Source organism: Cibotium barometz, chromosome 56 (genome assembly GCF_041138505.1).
Source record: "Cibotium barometz isolate CiBa-2024 chromosome 56, ASM4113850v1, whole genome shotgun sequence".
NCBI lineage: Eukaryota > Viridiplantae > Streptophyta > Polypodiopsida > Cyatheales > Cibotiaceae > Cibotium > Cibotium barometz.
In genome coordinates, this window is record NC_141101.1 from 25775497 (window position 1) to 25793746 (window position 18250).

General features: G+C 39.7%; 1 protein-coding gene across 4 annotated transcripts; it reads left to right on the forward strand.

Moving 5' to 3' along the window:
* Positions 1 to 253: 253 nt before the first annotated feature.
* LOC147607064 (65-kDa microtubule-associated protein 1-like) lies at positions 254 to 4833 on the forward strand. 4 transcript variants are annotated; one of them, XM_086790931.1, is made up of 12 exons: positions 257 to 820; positions 900 to 1018; positions 1170 to 1373; positions 1893 to 2150; positions 2254 to 2469; positions 2682 to 2837; positions 2916 to 3075; positions 3172 to 3323; positions 3580 to 3667; positions 3750 to 3823; positions 3983 to 4057; positions 4152 to 4833. In XM_086790931.1, exons 2-12 carry the CDS (start codon positions 968 to 970, stop codon positions 4452 to 4454), a joined length of 1737 nt encoding a protein of 578 aa, XP_086647057.1. In that variant the 5' UTR covers positions 257 to 820; positions 900 to 967; the 3' UTR covers positions 4455 to 4833. The 4 variants fall into 4 exon arrangements, with proteins under 4 accessions (XP_086647058.1, XP_086647057.1, XP_086647059.1 ...); XM_086790933.1 differs by having other exon boundaries at positions 329 to 762; XM_086790934.1 differs by having other exon boundaries at positions 569 to 704.
* The last annotated feature ends 13417 nt before the right edge of the window (positions 4834 to 18250 follow it).

Here is an 18250-nt window from a genome sequence, read left to right on the forward strand (position 1 = left end):
TGATGCTGTAGTAGTTCCACCAAGTTTAAGATGTGTAAAGAGGGGAGCCTTACTGACCGCTGGAGCCTTGGGTGCATCGATAAGTTTCCACCGATAAGTCTCCAAACAAGGAATGCCAAGTAAGGAGTTTAACTAAGGCGGGAACCATAGGTTCAAAAAAAGACCGTGCCAGCGTGGATGCCAGGTCATCATTGTTTCTTTGTTGGCATTAGATCGTTAGGTATTTGAAAACCAAAAATAGTCAATTCCTCTCGAGTTGCGGTCCCGCGTCTCGTTTTGAATTTTGAGTGTTGTGGGCGAAGGTTATACAGAGAAAGAAGCTCTCTTTGTTCAAGACCTAGGGTTTCACAGCTTCCTCTTTGCAAGCATCGCAACAGCACGACCATACACAGGATAAAACCTAGGGTTTCGAAGCCGCAGAAACTAACCGTAACGCCTGCCGTTTCAAAGCTTCCTGCACGCCAAGAACCGAGTCAAATCGAAACCCTAGCGTTCCAGCTCGCAATCGAAAGACAGAGGCTAAGGCTGAAACCAGGAACTTTCTTGAGGAAACAGCGCCAGAAGGTCAGCTAGCCTTTCAGTTCATATACAGAAGCAAAAAATGAACGGCGAAAGGTTTTGACAAAGAAGAACCTAGGATTTCAGATAATAAGATCCTAGGGTTTCAGGAAATAAGATCCTAGAGTTTCAGATCAAGATCACAGGTAAAGGAATTTTCAGGTCTTTGACTCCTCTGTGCAGAGTTCGGCTATGGCACATTAGGTGCGTTTCCCACCCCCCCTCTACTTCTCGAAAGTCTCCTTTGAGTTTACAGACAAAGGTATGGCAGTGCTCGCTTAAGAGTCTTTACACTTCCTGTCAAAGTTTGAAGTAACGGCGATTCGGCTTCATTCCTGCAGAAAGTACTGGATATCTTTACATAAGCGGTTGCTTCTCTGCCACGACAATTAAAGAAAGCCTGGCTTCGATGGAGATTCCAGTCGATACTACCTGTGGCTCTCTGCTGCGTGAGTTGCAGGTGTGAATTTCAATGTTTTGCCATGGATTACTCCATGACCTTTTTGGCATGGTTATCGTTCAAGTCGCCAGGGCTTACCCATGCGTTTTTGGCAAGGTTCTCTTTCAGTTGCCGTGGTTCACCATGCGTTTTTTGGTTATTTTCATCACAGCACATCTGGGACGAAGTTGGGGAGAGTGATGCAGAGAGGGACAAGATGCTGCTGCAGCTTGAGCAGGAATGCCTGGAAGTCTACCGGCGGAAAGTTGACCAAGCCAGCCATGCCAGGGCTCGTCTCCATCAAGCCATTGCTGATGGGGAAGCAGAGATTACCTCCCTTATTTCAGCTCTGGGAGACCGAAGCCTTGTGGCAAGGGTGAGCAATTGTTCTCGTTTCATCTGTAATTTTTTAGGTGTAGGCTATGATCCTCTGTACTGAGCCAGCTAGGGTTTTGCGACATCTGTACACTTAAATCTTCAGTGGGCATGCCAGGTTTTTCTAACTTCTGTGTGATAGTGAGCAAGGGTTACGGTACCTCCAGAGCTCTGCATTTGTTGTTTCAGAGATGTGGTTTTGGAGGCCTCAGGGCCATTTGGGATTTCAAGGCTTGTGGTTTTGTTGTTTATTCAGCCATGGCTGTGGTGGCCTCAAGGGTTATAGTTTTAACTGTTTATTGAGCTCTGGTTTTGGTCGCGTGATTTTTCTGTTCATTATGGATTTTTTTGTCTACTTAGCTGTGGGTTTGTTAGCTATTGAGGCTCTTTTTATTTCAGTTAAGAATTTGTAAACCTGACAATGCTTTTCATGTGATGTTCAGCACCTAGGGTTTTGCTGGGTCTACATCTCCCTGCATGCTATAATTAGTGAACTAGGTTGTGTTTTTGTGACCTCCAGAGTGAGAAACAAGGTGCCACTCTGAAAGAGCAGCTTCTGGCAGTGCATCCTCAACTGGAAGAGCTGCGGAAGAAGAAAGAAGAGCGCCTAAAGCAGTTTGCAGAGCTGAAAGGGCAGATTCAGAAGATACTGGTTGAAATTGCAGGTTCTGCTCAGCTTGGCGATGCTGCTGTATTTGCAACTGCAGCTGAGGAAGACTTATCTCCGGGAAGGCTTGAAGAATACCATGCTCACTTGCAAGCCCTTGAGAGGGAGAAGGTATTCTGCATCATCATGCATCAATATTCACTGTAACGAAATCGAATTGATGTATTACATTGAATGTGCACAAGAGTTAACTACTTATGTTGCTGTATGTCAGGCAGACCGACTTCAGAAAGTAACGGATTATGTTGGTGTGATACATGACCTGTGCACTGTTTTGGCCATGGACTCTATGAAGATTGTGACTGAAGTGAATTCAAGCCTAGCTAAAGCTGCCTTAGGAAATTCTACTTGCATCAGTGACAATACCCTGGAGGGATTGAAGTTGACCATACAATCTCTGCAGCTTGAGAAGAAGAAGCGACTGCATAAGGTAAAACCCAGCTTTCAGTAATAATGTGACTTCTGCAGCATTGAAGCAGCAACCCAGGAAGATAAGTATAAAATTGTCAAGAGTCTAGTCTAAAATAAGGTTGAATTTGATCATCTATTCTGTGATTTTACTGTCTTAGACGATCAATATGAAAGTTAATAATTGACGCAAGTCCAATATTAATTGGCTTCATTAAGCTATTCTGTTGGCAGCTCCAAGATCTGAGTGCTTCCCTAATTGAACTATGGAATCTAATGGATTCCCCTCAAGAAGAGCAGAGCGATTATCAACACATCACAAGTGTTATAGGGGCCAAGGAAAACGAGGTTTCTGCCAGTGGGGTTCTTTCTCTTGAAAACGTGCATCAGGTACACCATAAATTCTCCAGTTTTTTCTATTATAATCGTTTGTCTTGGGCTATATGTATATCCCAGCTCGTTATGCAGGCAGAAGCAGAAGTACAGAGGTTAGATAAGCTCAAAGCCAGTAAGATGAAGGAGCTGGTTATGAAAAAACAAACAGAACTGAACAAGATTCACACGGAAGCCCACATGGAGCCAAACCCAGATACTTCGCAAGAAAAGATTATGGCTATCATTGACTCCGGTTAGTGTCTGTATCTGGCTACCTTTTTTCGCTTAGGTAACAAGTTAAAGTTCGGTAGGGTTCCAACTAACTTGTCTGTACTTGCTAAATCTCAAGGTTTGTTTGATGCTTCGGAGCTTTTGGAAAGTATGGATCAGCAGATTGCTGCTGCCAAAGAGGAGGCACTGAGTAGGAAAGATATAATGGAGAAAATGGAGAAATGGATATCAGCCTGTGAGGAAGAAAGCTGGCTGGAAGATTATAATAGGGTAGAGTACCTGTGATGCCTTTTATCCCGCGTGATCACATATGGTTTACTGTTTTTTTGCCAAAGTTGGCAAGGTGTTCAGGTGCATGCTTCAAATAGTGATCATTTTAGGATCATATACATAGCATGGATTAAGTTATAATTTGTTGAGTTAGTAATGTCCTATGGATAACATCTGGTTGGATTCTCTCACAGCAATTTCTTTTGTAGTCTTTACTGGCCTAACTGTTAACTGAACAGAAAGCTGGACTTTTCAGGATGAAAATAGGTACAATGCCAGCAGGGGAGCACATGTCAACTTGAAGCGTGCTGAAAAAGCTCGCATTACTATACAGAAGTTGCCAGGTAGACTTGGCTGTTAAAACAAGTGACCTTTGTTGTCCATGTGATCTGATTGCAGATAATAATGTTCTAGGTTTTGTCACAGCTATGGTTGAGAGTTTGATACAGAAAACGAAGGCATGGGAAGAGGAGCATGGCACGACTTTCTTCTATGATGGGGTCTGTCAAAAATAAAATAAAATTTGTTGCAATTGCAAATTAATCAATCCACACTCTGCAGTATGTGGCTTGAATTTTACGTTCACTACTTGGTTAGCCATATTCATAAGTCTTACAATAATTTTGATGTTCCTTTAGTTGACACGTGAAGTCGTGCAGATGCGCCTCTTGGATGTTCTAGTAGAGCATAACTTACTGAGGAAAGAGAAAGAACAGGAGAAAAGAAGAATAAGGGTATCGGTTCAGAGTTCGGTTCAGAGTTGTACTTTGTATGGACGGCCATTTTGCTTTGCTGACATGGATTGGTGTGTTTCTGTTTTCTTTCCAGGATCAGAAAAAGCTACAAGAGCAGATGGTGACCGAGCAAGAGACCTTGTTCGGGTCGAGGCCAAGTCCTCACAAGCCTCTGAGTGCAAAGAAGGGCTTGAGCCTTCGTGCCAATGGCAATGCGCCTGCAACCGCCACTCCCAACAGGCGTCTTTCCCTTGGTGGGGCATTGCTACAGACAGATGTGCCAAGGAAGAATGGGGTCACCCCTGTACGCTCGGGGAAGGATGGGAAGAAGGAGAAGGCAAGGCCAAGTGCTCCTGTGAACTATGTTGCTATTGCAAAGGAGGATTCGGTGTTTTAGTATCAGGTTTGCCAAGTGCTATTGCAAAGGAGGATGTAGTGTCTTTATTATCAGGTGGGCCAAGTGCTGCTATGAACCGCGTTTTTATCTCGAAGAAGGATCTTTGGCATGAGTAACTGGGTAAAGCTAGGTGCTCCTGTGAACTATTTAGCAGTGGGTTTAGTGTTTTCACCTTGAGTATGAAGTGGTGCCTTCGTGCTAGAAGGCTATTTGATCATCAGGTCAGTTCACTGGCTGACCTTTGTTTACTAGTTAACTTTCAGTTTCCCCTGTTGGAAGCCGGACTATAGCCAAACTTGATGCTGTATCTCTGGTGCTAGATTTTCTTGTGGGTGCCAACAGCTTGACAGTCCATTAATGGCTCTCAATGTTTTTCTGCTTTGATCCGTGCAGCTGTTTTATATCTGCTTTTTATCAACTTTGGTCTATGTTCATAAAAACGAATTGCATGATAGCTATGAAGTAAGTCTTGTTAAACAAGCCTGTGGCTCTCTCTCCGTTGCCTCTCCTGTAGAAGTTGCAACAACCGCCGAATGAGCAGTGTACTGCAAACGTGTTCCATGCAAAGCTCTAGAAGCGGAAGAGAAGGTTTAAGCCAGCAGAGCAAAGGCCGTCTGAACAATGAGATTCGTCGGTTAGCCATGGCATTCATTATGCCCTAGCTTCATGTGATGCTAGTGTCCAGTCATGTGCTTTCCAACCTAGAGATGGAAGCTTAGCCAGTTACTATGGAAATCTCCATATCATAGAAATCGGTGTGTGAGAGAGAGCTTCCGTGAGTATGGTTTGGGTGTCTAGTAGCAAGAGAATGCTGGTGGTGTTGATTGAGATTTTTGGAGGCTCCAGCAGTTTTTTTAAATTCTTGCTACTAGAGTCAGCTAGTTTGTGGCATCTTTTCTCATTGAATCCTCGGCTTAACCCCTCCAGGGTTCTTGGGATAATTCCCTGGACGGTAAAGCAATTCTTCTAGCATTTGTCATAATTTTGGAACCAATTGTGGCTGAAATTAATGAGCCAAACTATCTTTTATAGAGGAACTGCATGCTTTGTTGAGACATCAGGTGAATTTTTTAGCCAAGAAAAACTTCACTACACATACTGTACATGCTTCAATATTCTCCCATTAAGATCGTGTCCTATGTTGATCTGTTGATGTCCAGGTGGGATCTCCAATAGACGATGATTAACAAGGGACTCCAGCAGCTACGTCCTCCCTAAGCCTGTATTTCCCGCCCAATGCGCCTGCATCAAAACGAAGCCTTGACTTTAAGCCTACACCCAGGAACCCGGGCGTCGTAAGTATGCCAGTGTCTCCCACCCCTGCGCCCAGACAAAGGCAGAGAGAGCGTCTCAGAGAGAAATGGAGAGGGACTGCAGATAAAGGCACAGAGAGCGTCTCAGTGAGAAATGGAGAGGGACCGCGAGCGAGCGAGCGAGCGAGCGAGCGAGAAGAGAGAGCTGCGAGTGCAGACTGTAGAGAGAGACAGAGAGAGAGAGAGAGAGAGAGAGAGAGAGAGAAGGGTCGCTGTGAATGAGGAAGATAAAAAACAAACAATGCTATTTTTAGATTTTAAATGGTCGTAAAGATATGAAAATACTATTTAAGGCTTACACTATTTTCAGACTACACCTTAAAATGGCCTTTGGAACTCGTTCTCTCATGCTTTTGTTAATTATTAAAAACATTTGGATATATTTCACTCTTTTTTTGATGGTGTATATTTTAATGCTAGCTAATTATAGTATGTGTTTAACTGTGGTATCTTTTCTGTTTTGAAAATATACTATAATTAAAACATACTATTTACATTTTTGAACATACTATTTTTGAACCTTACAATTTACAAGTTTAAAATAATTAATCTAAGTATTCATAAACCTTAGACTTCTGCTCCATTTTTATTTAATTAAATGCACATAAAGATTTTGGGTGCATATTCACATTTCGTTGGTGTATTAATTAAATGCCACTGACATGGCATTTAACTCATAAACATGAGTTTCCCCACCCCCTCTCTCCTCTCTTGGAGGCTTTTGATAGAGAATTGTGAGACCTTAAAGGCTTAAATAGAAAAGATAAGAGTTAATGCATATGCAAATAGAAAGCATATGGGTAAATGCATGCAAATAGAAAGGTTATGGGGGTTCATCATTTTATTGCCTTAGATAGAGAGGATATGGAGGGTCTTCATTTCATTGACTTTTTCAAGCATTAATCAATATATATTGAAATGAAACCTTAGAAAAACACTCTTATTCTTGAAAATCTCACATAATATATTTAATGGAAATGCAAAAAACATTTTGGTGCCGTATTTATAACCATATGTGACAAAACTAACTAGTCTTGTAAATCAGCTTCAAAAGTGGCTTCAACAACAAAACTTTATTTATGTAAATGGAAGGCAAATAAACTTGAAATTTCATGAAACAACTTATGGTGATTTTTCTCGACAAAATCATGTTCCTAGTAAATATATAATCAAACAAAATACTAAAATTAATGTTAAAATGCTAGGAAATGTGTATTAAGATATATGCCATTGTTGTACATATAGAAGAGTTTTTGTATTGCAATTGTAATCTTCTTAGAAATTGTTCCAAAGTAGAAATAAAAAACAAAACTTTTCTTTTGGCAAACAATGCATAATTAATGACCATGGAAGACTATGTTTTTAAAACTTGATAATTTTTTCCAACCAATATCTTGTGTTCTGTAGAAGTTGAAACAATATACTTTCCTTAAACATTAAAAAAACAATACTAAATTTGCTTTGGACTAATGTTTTGAGAAAATTTGCTAAATGTTTTTAAAACCACTAGAAACTTAGAAACCACTATTTTTAGGAGGATTACATTCAATTGACGAGAATTAGCATTTTGGCATTTACTCATGGTTCCAACATCTTGAGGGAAGCAAAGAATAGCATTTGAATCCTTGTTAAGCCACTTGTGATTCTTCCAAATAATGAAATTCTTGTCACCTCTTGTTTTCGTGAAAAGATAAAAAGCAAATGTAATTTAAGTCATTTATAAAAAATAACTATATCTCATTTACATTGATGTAGGGTAAAGGATCCAAACTTACTCTCACAACCTTATGGGCCTTAATTAACAAGAGATTCTCATGAGATGTTACTCAAATCTAAGGATTTATTCTAGCAATTAGAAATTCCATTATTTTTAACATGTGTCTAAACCACCTTGGAAGATATCATCCACTCAAAAGTAGCGAACTGCCAATCATTTATATAAACCATATTTCGGTACAAAGCAACTAAAGACAACGATTACCTGTAAGGAAGGGACGTAACCAAACTGAGATTTGGGAATGGATCTAAGCCATATCCACGAAAAGCCATGTGATAACTCACACACAAGGGATCATGAGCCAACTCGAAAGCCAAGGGTGGAAGTACCACCATAGATCCACTCATCATATAGGGAGTAGCACCTAGACATGGAAAGCCATGAGTTAGCCATAGAGTAGTGGTCAAATCAAGAATGCCTCCATATGTGGAAACTCTTGAGTAGCCTAACACATCTAGCACAAGAAAGTCAAGTCTATGCTCCTTATGGTCCATTGTATGCTCATATGATCCAACAACGCACATCACTATCACATACACCATCATATTATCTGAATCTATGTCGATGGGATGTACATCCTCAGGAACATAATCATGATGAGTATAGGACACTCAATCAAGTCACCTCATCCCATGTGAACAATGCCAAACCATTCGTGTCGAGGTAGCCAAGCAATGTATCAATGAAGTTGCCATGTGGCAGATCATCTGACACATATCCACCTTATCGAAAGAATGCCTCAAGTGACTAGCCATCAAACCCGTAAGCTCGAACATCGAACGATAGCATACATATGCTGCCTCGTTCATAGCAAGAAGTTGACGAATGAAGATCTAGATGTCTGAGCCTTGAAGTGCCAAAGGTATGTGTAAACTCGGTAAAAGATATGTGAACCATGACATGAAATGGCAAGTCGATGTAGCGAGCGTTGATAATGCATAAGTGGATCTCCTAAGATCAATGTTTGAGATGGTATCAAAGTGATGTCGATGACGATGTGAGTTCGTACCATAGCGATCAAATGAAGGATAGAAATAGTAGAATAACCAAACCTGCGTGTGAAAAATTTCTATAAAATACCCAAAGTGTGCAAATCAAGCCCACAATACGTCAAGCATGTGTGAAAAAAAAAAATCACACCACGTGTGAACAAGCCCAAGCGATGCACCAATGTGTGCGACCAAACCCAACAATGCTCACATATGCACCTCAAAAAGTCACATGCATCAAAATATCCGAAGCTTAAATGGCCTTAATGTAAATGGGTAGGACAATTATAATAGTGTGGAAGGGGAAAGTGTTTTTGGCGAGCTTGGGCAATTTTAGCGAGCTTCTTGGCTATGCTAAGCCTGTTTTAGTGAGCTTGATGGCTATTCCACATTTGTTTTTTGCAAGTACATGGCAACACTAATTGTGTTTTAGTGAGCATCCTACTCGAATGTTAAACACCAAATCTCATTCAACAACTTGATTTTCACTTTAGTTCCAATATATTGTCTAACCCACCATTTCCTGACAAGCTCTCCCTCTTAGCCTTTGCAACCATCCATTGGAAACTATAGAGACAATATCACATAATGCTACTCAATTTAGTTATTTTAAAAACCAAAATTATCTTATTGGAATATTTTCAAAATAATGGACATAAAAACATACCTTTTTTGTTTGCACAAGAGGCCCTATCTCCTCAAACATGTGGGTCAGCTTAGCGTCGATGTGTCGAGGGAACCTGCCTCTATAGCTCATTCGAACACACCAATGTGAGGAGGAAACTATGCAGCACCAGCACCACACCACTAGCCCAAAACACTAAATCATTGCACTTGTCCACTCAGCTGACATCCCCTGACCTCCAGCTGACACAATATGATCTTGGGGCACTCTCCAAACTCTTCAAACCAACCCTGATTATGATAACCTTAAGTGTCCTCTAAGGTCAGCTCTAACCTTCCACAGCTTGAATCTTCACTCCTAGGTCTTCAGCTGACCTCAGCTCTTCTAACTTGCTGACACTTAAAACCCCTCAGATGGCTCCAGCTAACTTTTGTAAACTAGGGAAAATTTGTAAACTAGGACAGAATTGTAAACTTGGGCAAAGTTGTCCTCTCATGTCAGCCCAAAGTTCCAAAATCTTTAAGCCTCTTCTCTAAACCCTTTTCTGACCACAGCTAACAACCAGCTGACCAAAAACACCTCCAGCAGATCAATTCTGATCTCCTGCCGTCTGTGACTCTAGTTAACAGCAGGAAGCTTCGTGCTAACTCCAGTTAAAAAATTATCCTCCAGGTGTCCAGAAAGTCCTGTAGCACCAAGTACCTTAAGAAATATTCCCTCACAATCCCAAAGAACCAATCGGCACCCCTTAGCTGACTCCTTGTTGCTTACCTTCTACTGATTGGATTCTGACTAGACTATCCAGGTGACTCAGTTTTGAGTCCGACCCGACTGCCCAGAGTCCTCTAGCACTTCTAATCCTTCAAGAAACACAGATCACACCAAGACTCAACTTCCCAAGCCCTAGGTTGACAGCGGCTAATAACTTGCTGACTTTGGAACCCTTCCACCTTCAATTTGAAATATCTGACACCTGCTAACTCGCTGAAGTTCTGACAGACTGACCAAAAACCAAAATCGTTCCTCTCCAACCCAAAACAACCATATCTAGTCCTCAAAACCTTCAACTGACCTGACACTAGCTGACACGTAGCTGATTTAGCAAAGCTCTCTGTTGACTCAGACCACAATCAACCCCAAACTTATCTGATTGTTAGAATGACTCCAGACCCCTGATTGTTAGCCCAGACCACCTAGATCTAGAACAAGACAAAACAAACCCTTTCCCAACACCAGCTAACACTACCAAGCACTTAGCTACTGACACCAGCTGACTGTTAGACCCTGCTGGCTCAAAAAACTAAGCTTTCTGACACAAACTTGGTTCAACAGACCATAGATCCTCACTCATATACAAATCCTCTTAACAATTTCAAACCAAATAACATTTTCATAGTATAAATAGCTCCTCATACTAAATCCATAGAAGACTTTTTGCATATAGATGATCTTAAGCCTGCCTCAACATCCCTGAGGGGAGGAGCCTGCACCCACAGCTTCATGTTAATGGCCAACTAATTGAGGTCTACTACAACCTATCCATAAGAGGATGCTTACCATACTTGGCCACGTGCCCATTGTTATGCACTTGCATAGCCCTTGTTTTGTCCGTACTATTCCGTGCATTCCCGTGATCTATACAAAATTAAAACTTATTATCCTAGCTAACTACTAGTACTTGGGTGCAAATCTCACATTTGTCCATGTGATCATAATTGTTATGTGCACATTATATGTCCACATACTAGGAGGCTAACCCACCCCAGGCATGTGAACATGGGAGCATTGGAACATGCTCTAGTGGGGCAAGGATTTGGTCTAACCTTGGGTTGAGGTTAGGGTCAGGCAACCAAGGGTTCCATGGAAATGGAGAGTCAGGAGTCACTTGAGGGCCCTCCTATATAATAGGGGCATGGGACACACTTAAGGGATGTTCTTTGGTGTAGAGCATTATGTCTACTCTCTTGCCATTTCCAGCTAGAGCTAAGTGCTACTGGAGTGAAGTCATATCTCTTGGTGGTATGGGACACTAAGGTATGTGATACTTCATTGTATTTATGTGTGCACCCTTGGGGTGTATGGGTGGTTGGGTGGATGGGTATATGCCTGGTTCATGCATGTTTATACATGGTTATTAGCTAAAGAGATCTTTAGGGTTTTAACAATGGTATCAGAGTGGTCTCTAGTTAATTTTTGATGTTTTTCTCCTCTTATTTTTCTCTCATTATTCCAAAATTTTTAAAGCATTTTTAAGTAAATTTTAAACATTTACTAAGTAAAAAATATTATTTTTTGGTTTGTTTTGGTGGTCTATGCATTGGGAACGTCAATATGGTGGTTGGAACGCGATGCTTCTCGACTTGGATGGACGTATCGATGTTGCGGGGAAATTTTGTGAGTGGAAATGCTATTTTCTTTATTTTTATGGTTAAAATAAGCATTTAAGAAATTTTTAAACCAAAATACCGCACATGATAATGTGGATATTTTGCTAAAAAAGGATTCCCCTACATCTTAAATAAATTTAGGAAATTTTTCCTAATTTTTAGGATATTGTTTGGGCATAAAATGGTAATTTTAGGCATTTTTAATGCGTTTTTATACGGGTTTTTTCCGTAAGCATGCGGGCTAGAAAATATAATTTCCTACTGGAAATCAAAGAATTAATTTTCTTTGATGCATGTATGCACTGTCTAGGCCGCCGGTGCAAAGCCCTCCCACGTTACATAATTAAAAAAAAAGCTTTATAAGCTTTAAAATATAAAAAAAGAGAATTAAAAAAATTCTTTTCCAAGATTAAAAAAAATTCTCTTATGACCTTTGGCCTTTGGGGTCCAATTTTTTTTGGACCTTTCAAAATTTTTAATGTAACTAGCTGAATACTTGAGGATAGGTCAAATTAGACCAAGTAAGTCTCCTTGGGGTGCACCATTTCTCTTGGTTAAGAAAAAAGATGAAGATACTTGGTGGATGTGTATTGATTACAAAAGTCTTAACAAGGCTATAATTAAGAACAAATACCCATTGCCTAGATCAGATGATCTTATTGATAGGTTACAAGGAGCTAAGTATTTCACAAAGCTTGATTTACGAATCGGTTATCATTAGATCCGTATTGCAGAGAAAGATGTTCCTAAAATTGCTTTTAGGATGACACGTTATGGCCATTATGAATTTTTAGTGTTACCCTTTGGTCTCACTAATGCACCAACAACTTTCCAACAGATGATGATTGATATATTTCGGGATCCGTTAGGAAAATGCGTGGTGGTTTTCTAGATGATATTTTGATATACAGTAAAACTTTGGCTGAGCATGAGAATCATCTTAAAGAGGTTCGAGGAAGGCTCAGGAAGGAGAAACTGTATTGTAAATTATCTAAGTATGATTTTTTTAAAAAGGAATTGTTATACTTGGGTCATAAGATCTCTCGAGAGATGGCTTAAGTACATATTTGGATCACATCCAAAAGGTTTTGGAATGGCCAGTTCTGCATATGGTCAAGTAGTTAAGATCTTTCTTAGGTTTCGTAGTATTTCTTCGAAAATCTATCAAGGATTATTTGAAGTTGACAGTGCCTTTTACCAACCTTCTTAAGGGTAAAAATAAGAAGTCTAATTCTTTGATTGAGTGGAATGAGAAGCTACAGGAAACTTTCGATACTTTGAAATATAAAGTTCGAGATGCTCCTGTGTTAGCCTTACCAGATCCTAGTAGGCCTTACATTGTAGAGACTGATGCTGATTTTGTGGTAGGCACAGCTTTGTTCCAGGATGGGAAGCTCGTGGCCTTTGAGAGTAAGAAACTCAACGATGCATAGACTAGGTACCCAGTTCAAGAGAAAGAGTTGTACGCAATTATTTATGCTTTAAAGGCATGGAGACAATATCTCTACAAGTCTCAATTTATGGTCTTGACAGAACATCAGTCTTTGCAGTTCATTTGTGATCAACTAGACTTGAAAGGTAGAAAGGCCAGATAGGCTGAATTGATGCAGGACCTTGATTTTATGATTAAATATAAAAAAGGTAGCTTGAATAACTTTGTTGATGCGTGAGCCGAATTGGTGGAAGACATTATAACAATTTTAGATTAGATGACATGCTTGTAATTTTGTAGCAGGCTCTTTTTTAACCAATCTTTATTTAATTCAAACCTTAATATTTTTGCAAATTGTATTTTTTATGTCTAGCGGTCTAGTGTGAAAAGACGAAACTTTAAATTTTAACTATAAATAGCCAAAGGTGCTTTCTTTCTCATTTTCACGCGATAGAAACCAAGCAGGAACTCACACGATCTCTTTGCATTCACATGGCTATCCACTTTGACAACTTCTGTGAGTTCCTCTCCACCACCCCGTGGGCTAGCAAGAGCGAGCTCTTTGTCATATTCTCTCGTCGTGAAGTCGACTTTGAAAAGTCACTCGCCCTTGTGTCCCAACATTATGAGACGCAGATTGCATACATGGAGCAATACTTGGCTCAATGAACTTAACTTCACAGAAATTCCTTCTAACTTATACGATTCACTCAGGGAAAAATGCAGTACATATATTTTCTTTGGAAAATATCAGAATTTGGCAAAATGAGGGTCCAACTCTGAGGTAGATCAAAATGTGGTGAATCAAGGAAAAGCCAACCAATTTTTTATTCGAAATGGTCTTTTATTCCGAAATGATAAGGTTTGCATGCCGAATGTTCCAGAAATTAAAATGAGGATCCTATTTGAGTGTCATTATGCACCATCGACGACAGGACATCCAGGCATACAACGTACCTTGGCTTTGGTTAGAAGTACTTTTTATTGGCCAAAAATGAAGGATTTTGTTCAAAATTATGTGGTCAAATGTCATCAATGTCAGATTAATAAGGTAGAGCACCGTAAATCTGCTGGGTTATTACATCCTTTAGATATTCCATCTTGAAAGTGGGAAAGTATTTCCATGGATTACGAGACTTCCACGTACCAGTAGGGGTCACGATGCCATTTGGGTCGTCATGGATAGATTGACATAGATGTTTAGGTTTTTACCCACAAAGATAATAGTTAAAACTTCAGAATTAGCTTACCAATTTGTCGAGCAACTATTTAAATTGTATGGTCTACCTTATGACATTGTGAGCGATTGGGACTCTAAGTTCACGACTCATTTTTGGCAAGAAGTTTTCAAGAAATTGGAAATTACTTTGAGTATAAGTTCCTGTGATCACCCGCAGTCTGATGGGCAAATAGAGCACGTGAATCAGATTGTAGAGGATATGCTTCGTGTACATGTCTCTGAAAAACCATCGAGCTGGGAAAAATATATTCCAATGATGGAATTTATCTATAACAGTTCAAGCATTCGGCTACTAGTTATAGTCTGTTCATGCTTATGTATGGGTATTAACCAGGGCACCTCTTGATGTCGGTCTTAAGGACATTGAGCTTTATGCATCGAGGGATTCCTTGTGAGATATGCAGGAAATGCTGACCCAAGCTCATGATTCTATCAAGAGTGCTCAGGATAGAGTACGGTTTTATGCTGATAGGGGACACTCACCTCGGTCTTTTGAGCTAAGAGTGTTGGTTTATTTGAAAGTTCCTAAAGATTCTTAGACTTTGTCAACATGAAAATGCTGAAAATTATCTCCTAGATATTGTGGTTCATTCCGAGTTATACGTCAGATTGGCACAGTTGCGTATGAATTAAAAATACCTCCATATGTTAGAGTTTGTCTAGTCTTTCATGTCAGTAGACTGAAAGAGAAGTTGGGAGGTGAGGATAACACAATTACTCCTCAAGAACTTGTTGAAGTTGAAGATTTGTCTTATGTTCCACATGAACCTAAAAAGGTACTTGAATTTAGGGAAAGAAAAATTTGTAGTTGCCTAATCCTTGAGGTTAAAATTAAGTGGAAAGACAAGGAAATTGAGGATTCAACTTGGAAGTCAGTTGAGAACATTTAGCGCAGTTTTCCTTCTTTTCATTGCAAGAGTGCAATGTTTTGAGAGAGGGGAAGTATGTTATGTGCAGATTTTATGTGTATATACTAGGAGGCTAACCCACCCTAAGCATATGAACATGGGAGTGCTCTATTGGGGCAAGGGTTAGGTATAACCTTGGGTTGAGGTTAGGGTCAGGCAACCAAGGGTCACACATGGAAATGGAAAGTCAAGAGTCCCTTGAGGGCCCTCCTATATAATGGGGACATGGATGTTCTCTAGTGTAGAGCATTGTGTCTACTCTTTTGCCATTTCAAGCTAGAGCTAAGTGCTGCTGGAGTGAATTCATATCTCTTGTGGCGGTATGGGACACTAAGGTAAGATATGTGATATTTCATTGTATTTATGTGTGCACCCTTGGGCTGGGGGGTGGTTGGGTGGATGAGTATGTGCATGGTTCATGCATGTTTATGCATGGTTATTATCCAGAGAGATCTTTAGGTTTTTAACAATAATGTTAACTACCATCCCCTTGTAAGTGGGAACTCTAAAACACACTTAAAAAAGGATTTCATGACTCCATCACAAAGGAACCCATCAATGCTGGCTAGAATAAGTATGCCAGAAATGAAGCATGGGTAAAGGCCAAAAGGTGTAGAAGAAGAATTCATCTTGAAGACCCCATGCTCCTACTCTAGCACCGAGAACCCTCCTTCAACAATGAGCATCCTATACACAAAGCACAAGTCATGCATGTATGCTACTATTATATGTAAGTTGATTGAAATTAGTCCTCTCAAATCCACTACTGGGAAAGGGTAAAGTTGACTTTGGGCCTTGGTTTTATTGCGCTCCCCCAAGTGAGAAATGAGTCCCACTTATATTTAAATATAACCTACTAAAATTTTCTTCTCAAAGCAGCTACACCTTTCCATACATATGACACATACATACATACAAAGTATGGCCAAAGAAATCACAAAGCATTAGATATACACATAAAATAATAAAAAAACATGAATCATTTAAATAGTTTGAGCATAAAACTATCCAAAAAACATGTAAATAGTTTGAGCATAAAACTCTCCAAAAAACATGATTGTTAGCATGACAAGCATGTTTTACAAAATCTAGAGTTTCTTTCAAGAAAACTAAAGCAGCAAAATGCCTCAGTCTCACACATCCCCTTCTTTGTGATGGTATTCCAATGGAGTACATGCTAGTGGCTTTAGATAATGCCAAAAGCATGTTGTGTCAAGTTCCATAGACACACAATGTCTTCCTAATTCTATGCATGCATGAGTCATGTTTCTTGTCCCTGCAAAGACATCGATAACAACATCTCCTTCTTCGGTGTAAAAGCTTGCAACATGAACCTAGAACCCAAAAACAAAAATCAGTTATATTTTTTTTTGATGTATGATTATAACCATCTTTATAAAAAAAGTACTTGTGTAACAAACCTGCTTAGTTCTATTTGACGTTCATACCCACCATGTACATGCTTTCCTTCATGAGTTGAATGATGACCGCCACCAAAATCACACTCCCTAATCCAGTTTGACCCTTTCGCAAAAATTGAAGGCTCTCTATGCTCTTGATTTCTTTTAACAAGATGGCTGACAACTATCACGTATAAACATACCGAGCACACCAATTCACCTGCCCATTCAAAGTGGAGGTTAGTACATAGTGTGATCATGTCTACTTTTACCATGAACAACCTCAATATAGCCAATTCCCTCACCTCCTCTGATGGACGACTTTGTAAGTATCTAGTCTCCACATACATCATCATAATGCAAAGAAGAAAATTTTTTTCTCCATTGCTACCTTTTTCACACCATGCATTTGTTGTGGCAAGCAAGTATAAAAATGAACCTACCCCCATCTGTAACTACATAATCGGCAAAAGTTTTTATTGCTATGGAAAGCTCAAGGGTAAAGACATTCCATTTGGGAATCACATGAGAACTCCCACATTTGACTACTCCCGTAGATGTGGGAAAGTCAGCCCACAATAAGCTTGTAGCAAAGATAGTATTGTGTCCTTTGTACACATAGGGGTGTTCCACATTTTTAAAGAGCCTCTTTAGCTTCTTTAACACCCTGCACAACTCACACATGGACATCAAATTAGATCCCATAGGTTTATCATAGTTTCTTTAACATATTTAGCCTCTTTCTTTTCTACACTCACTGATGTGGTGAAAGGGAAGAAATGAACTCAGATTTTGTTAAAATGTTTGCTTTTATAGCAATATGATAAACTTGGGGTGAGTTCTCTTCTTCCTCCCCACTATCACCCCCATGACTTGCTTAACAAGACACATCAGTGTACATTACATAAAATGAAATGAATACTACTTTTGTGTAGGACATGTCACCTTGATCATAATCCAAGTTCTCCTCATCTTCAATATGTTCATCTCTTGGTGAGGTCTCAATGTCTTTCTCAAGGTTCAAGCCCCTTTTTGTGGCTGGGTTGTCCAAGACTTTCTCAATCGCTCCTCTTCATTTCATCTTCTTTGTTGTAGACTGGTCTTCTAGCTTTCCTTTTTGCTTTTAAGTATAGCTTTGAAAGTCTTATGTAAATAAAAAAAATAACTCTCAGTACTGAATGATGTTCTTACATTTGTTACAAAAGTATAATTAAGTAGCTACCTTTATGTAAGACTTCTTCACTTTGATGAACCTTTCTAGAAGGATACTCAAGCAACCATAGTGTAACCATGACCTCCCATTGTGTGAGGCCTCCTTCCCACCATGCGTCTGGAAACATGGTATGTGGACCCTTCTCCTCTTGTTGCCAGTCTTGTCGTCGCTACATTTAAGTGGTAGTGCATGAAGGTTTCCCTCAACATGCATTTTATGCAACCATTTAAAAATGGTAATGCCAAGTAAGAACATGCTTCAAATACATGGAGACATACCAAAAAAGCATCAATACTTTGAGATTACCTATACACAAGACGACATACTGACATTTGAATTTGTGGTTGCTTCTCCGGAGCAGCAGAGCTCTTCATCTCACATAAGTTTTACAAATGCCTCATTGAAATGCAACTGTCGAGACCTAAAGTACTTAACTGCATCACCTAGAATTTGTACTTCCCTTGCATCAACATCCACATCAAGTTGAATAAGCAAGATCTATCATTTGGGAC

What these genes read in the sequence shown, in the direction of transcription:
- LOC147607064 (XM_086790932.1), top strand. Translation starts at nt 968, where the DNA reads ATGGAGATTCCAGTCGATACTACCTGTGGCTCTCTGCTGCGTGAGTTG. An exon ending in TACTATACAGAAGTTGCCAG is followed by an intron (nt 3,668 to 3,749) that starts GTAGACTTGGCT and finishes GTTTTGTCACAG; the next exon opens with CTATGGTTGAGAGTTTGATA. An exon ending in CGACTTTCTTCTATGATGGG is followed by an intron (nt 3,824 to 3,982) that starts GTCTGTCAAAAA and finishes GAAGTCGTGCAG; the next exon opens with ATGCGCCTCTTGGATGTTCT.